General features: G+C 44.0%; 1 protein-coding gene across 1 annotated transcript in view; it reads left to right on the top strand.

Annotated features, from left to right (window-relative positions):
• CREB3L2 (cAMP responsive element binding protein 3-like 2) overlaps window positions 1–9,335 on the top strand; it is a 138,551-nt gene extending 129,216 nt beyond the window's left edge. The window contains exons 11-12 of the mRNA XM_011995481.1: window positions 1,664–1,880; window positions 3,744–9,335. Of these exons, the coding sequence (XP_011850871.1) occupies window positions 1,664–1,880; window positions 3,744–3,819 (293 nt within the window). The 3' untranslated portion in view covers window positions 3,820–9,335. The remainder of the gene's footprint in view (window positions 1–1,663; window positions 1,881–3,743) is intronic.
• The last annotated feature ends 382 nt before the right edge of the window (window positions 9,336–9,717 follow it).

Below are 9,717 nucleotides of genomic sequence, written 5' to 3' on the forward strand. Positions count from 1 at the left end.
AATCAGCAAGGTCAGGAGTTCAAGACCGACCTGACCAATATGCTGAAACCCCATCTCTACTAAAAATACAAAAATTAACTGGGCGTGGTGGCGCACGCACCTATAGTCCCAGCTGCTTGGGAGGCTGAGGCAGGAGAATCACTTGAACCCGAGAGACGGAGGTTGCAGTGAGCAGAGATTGCACCACTACACTCCAGCCTGGGCGACAGAGCAAGACTCCATCTCAAACAAAAATAATCAGCCTGCCTTATAAAACCTTAGGCCCAAGATCTAGAGAATTTGGGGACCCAGGTGTCAGATAAGAAGCGTGTGGTGTTGTCATCTAGAAATAAAGGGATGGTGAGTAAGGAATACACACACAAATTCACACATACACCTATAGGAAGAAGCGTGGGGTTAGGTGGTACAGTAGGAGGTTTTACATCTAAGGTTTCAGTTATCTGTAGCCAGTGAACATACCTGCAGTTCCCTTAAAATAGCTGAATACACTATAATAAGAAACGCTACCTGCAGCCAATAAAAATACCTGCAGTTCCCTTAAAATAGCTGAATACACTACAATAAGAAACATTACCTGCAGTCAATGAAAATACCTGCAGTTATGTGGAAATAGCTGACTACACCACAGTAAGAAATTTTGAGAGAGAGAGGCCACATTCATGTAACTTTTATTGGAAGATATGGTTAGAGTTGTTCTATTTTATTATTATTGTTGTTAATTGCTTACTGGGCCTAATTTCTAAATCAAACTTTATCATAGGTACATATGTATAGGAAAAGGCATATAAACCCTATATGCTATATGCCCATATATAAACCCGATATGGTTTTTCCTGTAATATATACCTTATACCATATACACAGGGTTCAGTTCTATCTTCGGTTTCAACCATCCACTGGGGTTCTTGAAACGTATACCCCATGGATAAGGGACTACTGTATTATATTTGGGATAGGGAAAATTTTGCCATTTTGAAACATCTGTGGCCTTCACCAGGCAGGTGCATCTCTGCCAGGTATGACAGAAGTGCTGGCATTCCAATTAAATAATTTCAGTGGCCTGTTGGGAATTTTTCCCCCTAAGGAACTATCTCTCTAAATTTAATTGGAAGCATAGTTTCTATGTCGTGGAAAATTGCTACAGAGCCATCTAGCTGTGTGACTGTCCTACAAAACAAAGGAGATTGTCTGTCCTTTGATGTATGGCTTTGGCTTTGTGTCTCCTCTTCACTTTCTAAATGAAATGCCCTGTACCTCATCCACCTGCCAGACCTACTCACTGGGGATGCTTCTTCTTTTAGCTGGGTCTGGACATCTGCAAGTATTCCATTCCCATTCTCCACGAATCATGTTCCCTAGATGGTTATGGCTGGTAAGGAGGCGAGTTTTATATTTTCAAAGCAGTGGGGGTGGTAGTTTGCCTTGTGTTTATTTGCTTTTCTATTGTTCTTCCAGTACCGTATAATTGGTATAATTTTTCAACGCACAAACTCCAAAGCTCTAAAGTCTTTAGAGAAAGCCAAATCCTGTTGGCACCCATAGTTCTGAGCAACAAGAACCCACACGTTGTCATCTGCCACCAGCCCTGAGTACCTGGTGTGAGGAGATGTGTTGGACCCCTGTGGTCTTTTGCTAACGCCTTGTTACTCTGCTCTGTCCTCAGTGAGATCCAGGAACCTGCTGATCTATGAGGAACATTCTCCCCCAGAAGAGCCGTCCAGCCCAGGCTCGGCTGGGGAGCTGGGGGGCTGGGACAGAGGTTCCTCCCTGCTCAGGGTGTCAACGCTGGAGTCCAGGCCGGATGTGGATCTTCCCCATTTCATTATCTCGAATGAGACCAGCCTGGAGAAGTCAGTGCTCTTGGAGCTGCAGCAGCACCTGTGAGTCATAGAGACACAGAGCCAACTCCTCTAGTGCACTGATGGTGGGTTATGAGTCACCAACCTGGAATGTGAGGTCAAGACTCTCCATAGGCCTAGTTCAGTCCCTCAGCTCTCTCAGGACCTATTTCCGGGACCTGGGACTGCAGAGAGTCTGTTGCTGGCCAACAGCTGCCCTGAGTAGAGATGGGGGAAAAAAGCCAGCATGAGCTCCCCTATGTCTGCTGCATTAGTGGGTAGCTGGCGTGATGGCGTCAAGAAGTGGGGGAAGGGCTTGAATCCCTTCCCCCACTGTCTCCATCCTCCCTTCCAAGCCACACAAGTGAATGCACAGCCCAGGTAACCACAATGTGTTTACTGTGCAAATCCAACTTTAAGACATGTTCCGTGGCTTCAACTAAGGAGTAGATATATATTGGGCTATAAGTCAATATATGTTTATGATTTATATGTAAATATACATGTGTTAAAGCTATAGCTGTTATAGTTTTATACTTATAAATGTATGTTGAGGTACCATTTAAGAGGCGCTAGGCATGCATTTCCATATTGAAAACAACCTCTATTTGGCTCCAATTCTATATGAGTTGTTTCTCTTAGGTAGTTTCTGGGAAAAATCCCTTTGTAAACATAAAGGCTTATGCGATGACAAGGTATTGTTATTGTGGTAGGGGAGGTCCCTGGGCCTGCACATACGCTCCTGGTTACGTGTGGCATGGTTGGTGATTTAGCTGAACTCTGCTCCTGTGCTTCCCAGAAATGAGGCCATTCCAATGTAAATGTGAAATATTTTGTTTCAGATTCTTCAGCTTTCATCCCCTAATTCAGCAGGGGATGGTTTACAATTAAGTACTTTTATGTGTGTACATTATACATACATATTTAACATTTACTAGCACTTACTATTTTAAGCACTTTACAGATGTGAGGCAGGTTGAGTATCCCTTCTCTGAAATGCCTGGGACCAGCAGTGTTGTAGATTTCAGATTTTGGAATATTTGCATTATACTTAACAGTTAAGCATCCCTGATCCAAAAATCCAAAATGCTTCAGTGAGCATTTCCTTTGAGCATCATGTCAGTGCTCAAAAATGTCTAGATTTTGGAGAATTTTAGATTTTAGATTTTTGTATGAGGGCTAACAGTATCATACAAATCCTTTTAGCTATCCCAGGTGGTAAGGCATCATTATTATTCCCACCATAGAGAAACTTCCCAATGTAGCCACCGCTGGGCTCTCTAGAAGACCCAACTGCCTTCTTACTTGGCTCTGGACACAGTTTCTCTCCTCTTAGCTAAGCTGTTCAAGGCCCCGTTCAAATCCCATTTGTTTTGTGATGTCTCCTAGATAACAGAGCCTCCTCGCCCTCCTCTGAATGCCTACAGATTTTCCATGTTGTTACACAGTTTAATAATGTATTGATTTTCTGTTACGGATTTATTATTATTTCAAATTAGCTCATTGTTAAAAATCTTTGTCTGGATTATTAACTCTTCTAGGCCAAGGATCAGCTCTTATTTTATTTTCTCCTTCCCTGAGTTTAGCATAGGGCTAAACATCCTAAGTAAATAGAATAATTTAATGCATCTCATAACAGGTGATTATGAAGCCACCATGCTTATCCTTAGTAGGACTGGGATGCCTTGGGTGGGGATAAAGGTAAGAATATGGACCAGTGGAGGGGCTGGTAGCAGGGGACTTTGGAAATAGAGAATTGCTACTAGGAGACAAGAGGACAAGAAACATGCCCAGGCCATCTCACCAAGTTACAACCCCTGAATGATTGCATCACACTACAAAGCATGAGAATTGTAGCTAACAGCTGGTGACTAATACTTCTTTTTCCTTTTAATGCCTTCACAGGGTCAGCGCCAAACTGGAGGGAAATGAAACACTAAAAGTTGTAGAACTCGACAGAAGAGTGAACACCACTTTCTAAAGAGGCTGCCTGCACCCCGTCCTTTCCCTTAACTCTACTTTTACATCCCCAAACCACCTTTGTCATCAGCTTTTCCTCTTTGCCACCGGATCTTCATGAAGACATGGGCAAGCATTAGTGGCTTCAGATGGGAGGCCAGCCTGGGACTTCCCCTGCAGTGAGAGAGCATCTCCCCCTGGTCCATGCCCCTCCTGTGCAGAAGGAAGCCTGCATCCCTCCCTTCCTTTCTCTTACTGCCATAGGAAATTATTTTAGGGACTGGAGGTGGGACAAGCAGGCTTGTTTCCACCAACAGTGCCAAAAAGATACTGCCTAATGTGCACCTGTGAGGTGTGATCCGTTCCCGCTTTGGAGACGAGATGGCTCTTGTTCAGTCAAGACCCCAGACTCTGGCCGCAAAAATGCCATGATGCCTGTTGGTATTTGGCAAAGCACTGACCCCTGTCCTCCCTTGCTCGCACTGGGGTCTCCCGTGTGAACGCACCCGATGGCAGCCCTCCACCCACTCTGCCCTCTGGGAGCCCTCGCTGGATCGTCTCCTGCACCAGCACTGGCAGACGAGGGCTCCCGTTCATATTCTCAGGCCGCAAGTGCAATGCCTGAGGGGATCAGGCTTTTCTACTCCAGGCAAACCTGCCCCATCTTGTCGCTTTTAGGACCTCCCACAACCTGGTTCCCCACACATCCATAGTTCTGCCTCCCCGGCTTCTCCTCCCCACTTGTAAATAGTATTTATTAGCTTGCCGAGGCTTCCTGCTAGCAACCACACTGAAGAGATCAGTGCCTCCTTTCAAGCTAGCCAAGTTTTCTGCTAGCCTTCAGAGCGAGGAGGGCACCTTAGGCTCTGGGATCCCCTGTCTTTCCAGACAATGTTTTGTTTCCTTTCCTTTTTTTTTTTTTTCTTTTAACTGGAATAATAACCATTGAAAAAGAAGTTCCCTTAAGCATGTATATGTCTGCCTCTAGGATGAGCTCAGAGCGAGAGATGGCACAATGCCTCGCTCAGGCCCGGGGCTCCCTGGCCACAAGCTTTTTCTATGCTGTTTTCGTGACAGAGAAGGGAAGCCCTGTTCCTGACAACAGACTTTTCAGACAGCCTTGCTGGCTTGTCTTTCCACACCTGCCTGGCCCCCTCCTCCCTCCACACTTCCACTTTGTCCTCCTCGTCCCCTGCCTCCACAAAGCACGGTGGGGTGGGTGACATTTGTGTATCCACATTCTTACCTTTGATAGTCAGGTTTGGCTACTTTGCAGCTCGCCCAAAGAGATACAACGTAACCCCCAACCTACTTTTAGTTTTTTTGTTTTTTTTTTTTATGATTAAAAGTAACTTTTGTAGTTTAAAAAAATCTTTCCTCTTTCATACAAATAAGAAATGGAAATTGCCTTTTTATTGTATAATGTAGAAGACCCTCAAGTGTTTTTTTTCCCAGCTTAGGAAAGATTTTGTGTAAGAAATATGCATAGAGTTTGTATTTTATTTTTAGGAGCAGCTGAAATGCCTTTGGTTTTGGCTTCTCTCTCTCTCTCACTCGCTCGCTCTCTCTCTCCCCTTCTCTCTCTGTCTCCCCTCCACCACACACACGTCATCTGCATTGTTATTGGAGCCTGTACTTAGAGGGATTAAGCCCACAACCTGGCTTCCATTCCATGTCAGGTACAGGATTTGATGTTATTAACATTTGTCATCGTATCTCATAAGCGGGGCCCTGCCTTGTCCGTCTAGGCCCATTTGGGGCTCCCTGTGAGTGATTCCCCTCTCTCTGCTCTGCTGGAGAGGGTTCCAGCCTGGAACACGGCCAAGTTCATCTTCTCACTGTGAGTGGAAGCTGGACTGGGCCCCTGTAGTCCTGGCAGCCCTGTTGTCTGGAGGGTTCTTGTTGTCCCTCACATTAGCCAGGGTGGAGACTGTCTGGGCTGTGCAGGAGGAGGGTTGCTAGCAGGTTCTGCTTCTGCTTCTCTCTGCTCCACTGTCTGCAGCCCAGATCCTGTTGGGCCTGGCTAGTGTCTGGTAGCCATGGGCCTCCACTGACCCATCCCTCTCTTTTAAACTGTCAGGTCATTATCAGGCATAGGCAGCCTATAGGGCCCAAAGAAGGCAAAAAGATAAGATTTACTTAAGTAGATTTGGGCAATGAGGAAGGAAAGGTTTCAAATTTAAGAGCAGAAGTGAGAGAATGAGCCAGCTCATGTACCTGCTGCAACTGAACCAGAGTGGGTTTTCAAGGCTCCCGGACGTAGAGTAGAAAACATGCTCTTCTGAATGAGGAGGGAGAAGGTAAAGGAAACTTCTAGCCCCTGTCCTTAGCATTTTGAGGATTTTATTTTCTCCCTTACCTACCCTTGCTTGACATCACTCTCTCTAGACCTCCAAACAGCGGGACTCTTTCTCTGGGAAACTGTCCTTCCAAAACGGAATCTATGTAGAAACATGGGACATTAGCCAGAGAGCTCAGATGGCCCTTTTAAGGGGGCTCCAAGAACCAACATCACTGCTCTTTTAGATAAACCTCTGCCCTCCACTCCTTGCTTGAGTGAGTTAAAGGAACTAACAATTGTCCCTTTAGGAGGACACAATGGGGTCAAGAGGACACAGAAGAGTTGTATAGCACCAGATTGGTTCCAAATAATTAATGGATGTGTGTGCATTTTCTGTTCAGGAATTAAGACCAGAATATCAGTGAATTTGTTTTCCCCATCAAGTGGCCTCTTAGACTAGTCATTAACTTATGATTAGCTCTAAAGATTTCAAATAGTGGCAGACATTGGCTCCTGAATGTAAGTTTTGAGAAATACGAGTCTGTCAGAGCGACCATAAGCCATAAAGAGTAAATCTCTTAATTATATCTTCCATCATGTAAACAGGTTTCCCATTTCCCTTTCTTAGATTGCACCAGTGAAAGAGCTGTCTTGCAAAGATTCAGAGAACTAATTTTTCACTGGATAAGACCTGCGTAACCCAGACCCCCCAGTGTGGTTCTTTTCGCAGCTCTCGACTTTGCACTTGAAAAGGGATATTGTAAATGAAAGGCTGCAGTGCCAGTTTTAAGAAAGAATTTCTGTGAAGTGTGAGGACTCTGGAGTCTAGCTCACATAAAGAGAGTGTTATATAAAAATCCGACAGCTGAACTAGGTTGCTCTTTTTTGGCAGGGAGTGGGGATGAGATTTGACACCAATATGGGCAAAATTAGATAACCTTTTGGTTAATATAAATGATTTTGATTTGGAGCCCTGATTTGTAGATTGTGAAAGCAGCTTTTAGTTCAACTTATTCACAAACCCCCTATAATTACCATGTTTTTTTTTTCTTCCTAAATCTCTCAGTTCAGCTTGTGAATCTTACGTGCCCATAAAGTTGGGATGTTGAATTGGCTCTTCTTTATTCTGGCAGGGAGTCAATGTCCAGCATTTTTTCACAAGTGTTTTATTAAAATTGTTTTCCAACATTTTATGACTCCTCCCTCCCATGTCCTCAGACCCAGCAAAAGCATAGAGGCAGAATCAGAGGCCTCTCCAGGCCAGCTCCTCTGCACACATGTCATACAAGGTGTGAATTTGAGCCCAGTCCAGAAATGGAGACATCCCACCCCCAGCTGAATAATGACCCATTCATGCTGACCTTGCCAACACAGAGAGGGCAGAGATGCACGAGAAGACCTTCATCCTCCCCTTCATCTGCCCCAAGTCACTACAGTTGGTTCTGTTAAAGCCAGTCTTTACGAAACCTGGGTTAAATCCACCAGCACTTCTGCTTGCTGGGCTGGCTGGACCTGTGAAGCCGTGGGCAGGTAGTGCCCTCTTGAGAGTCATTTTGTTTGGCCACCTTCAACTGAGGCTGTCCGTAGACACATGCTAGGATAGGCCCCACTGGGAGAGCAGTTACAGGAGGGAGTAAGTGGTGGTGATGTGGGGGCTGTGAAGGATCCGGAGACAAGTCTTAGATGTTTCTTTCATTCATTCATTCATTCATTCATTCATTCATTCATTCAGTTACTCCTAAGCCTTTTCAGTTTCATAAGGAAGAGTGTTGCCTGAGGCCCTGGGGAATATCAGGGAATAGAAGGGATTGAGGAAACATTAATAGTAGTTATTCAAAACACCCAAATGCCTATGCTTCTCTCTCCCTCCTTCTCTCTCTGACACACACACACTCACATTCCTCCCTTACATGCTCATTTGTGCCTTAAATGTGCCTTATATGTAAATCCAGGATGACTGAGGAATCCCTCGTCGCTGGGAGATTTTGTATATATTCTTCCATTACTAGATTGAGGTGGGTGTGGGGGAAAGAATTTTTTCCAAAGGCTGAAAAGTGGTTTCCTAAAAGTGAGCCACTATCAGATTTGCACATCAGGAGAAAAGAAATAGGGTTACATCCATTAGGAAAATCCCAGTTTGCAGGAGTGCAATCACATCAGAAAAACAACCAGCCAGGATTAAAGGTATTATAAATCCTCACAGCGGAACATTTCTCAGGGCAAAGGGACCTGGCCCATTTGAAGATTAATGTTCCATGCTTTTGTGGTCAAAGGGTCGGTACTCAGCACAGGAAAAAACTCGGTGTTGTTTTGTTACTTTGGACAACATAAAATTCAGGAATGTTTTATTTAGTCTTGGTTTCTAGAAGGAAGGGAAATAATATTTCTTGAGCATTTACTAAGGTGTTGGGAGCTGTGCTAAGTAAGTGTTAAGTCTTTCAGTTTTATAGGTACAGAAAACAAGGGTGACTCTTTACCACAGGATGAATAAAGAACTAAGTAATGTGGGAAATGCAACAATTTCCAGACTAGCTGAGCCGATTCCTTCCTGTTATCACACTGTAAGCTTTCAAGTTCTCTGGGCAGGAATTATAGCACCTGTCCCTTGCAATGGCCCTGCTGTGCAATGCTCATTGCTTCCCTTCATGCTGGAGCAGCCCCCCAGGTGTCCATCTCCTACCTTTTTGTTCCAATCTTCTGTGAGTTCCAGCTAGCAGGCTTTACATCTGGGGAAAGGAAAGCCAGGGGTTTTAGCTCTGTTCTCTGCTCCCATCCTTTGCTCACCAGCTGAGTGAGAACATGAACTTTTTGCACCATGTACCCATGGCTTACACTACTTAGAAAATCACCTTTTCGGATAAAACACTTTTCTGAGTTCATGGAGAACACCGGCACTCTTTGACAAAACTGTGAGTGACCCTTTTTAAACAATGCTGAGCAGACCCTGGGCTATAATCAACAGTGAGCTTTAATGTCTATGCTGACAGTTAGGTTTTGCTCTTTTTTGTAACAGGTTACGTAGACCAGCAGTGTTTAAATCTAAATAGGTTGTGAGTCTGTTATCTGTCCTATCGCGTTTTTTAAATGACTTTTTATTCTTTATTATAGCTAAGTAAATACCAAAAAAAAAAAAAGAAAAAAAAAAGAAAAAAGCTTTGTAGGACACTTGTACTTAGTTTGGGGAAAAAAATAAATTGAAATTGTTATGCTTTTGTATTTCCATTTCTTGCAAATAAATATTTTTTCTTAAATAGTAAGATGTTGCCCAGTCTTTACAATCTTGGTACTATTTTGAAAAGCATTTTTTTTTTTTTTTATGAGCATGGGTTTGCATATGTGTGCCGAACGAACCATTCTTTCCTGGATATCTACTTGGCCTGAAAGAAGAGCCTCAAACCAGCAATCGGTATGTTATATAGGACTGAATCCAAGCCTTAGTTGGAGGAATATTGCGAATGTAATTGTTTTTTTCAGGCAGCCACGGGAAGAAAAACAGTATCCTCTAGCGACTTCTGCAGGCTGACTGTTATTTTTGTTGTCTCCTCTAACCATTCCCTAACTAGATTTCAACTGTCTGTGGATTTGATTTTGCTTTCCCCATCTCTGGTTGCTTGAGAAAGATCCTTTGGACTTGAGCCA

The sequence above is a fragment of the Mandrillus leucophaeus genome, unplaced genomic scaffold (genome assembly GCF_000951045.1).
Source record: "Mandrillus leucophaeus isolate KB7577 unplaced genomic scaffold, Mleu.le_1.0 Scaffold49, whole genome shotgun sequence".
NCBI lineage: Eukaryota > Metazoa > Chordata > Mammalia > Primates > Cercopithecidae > Mandrillus > Mandrillus leucophaeus.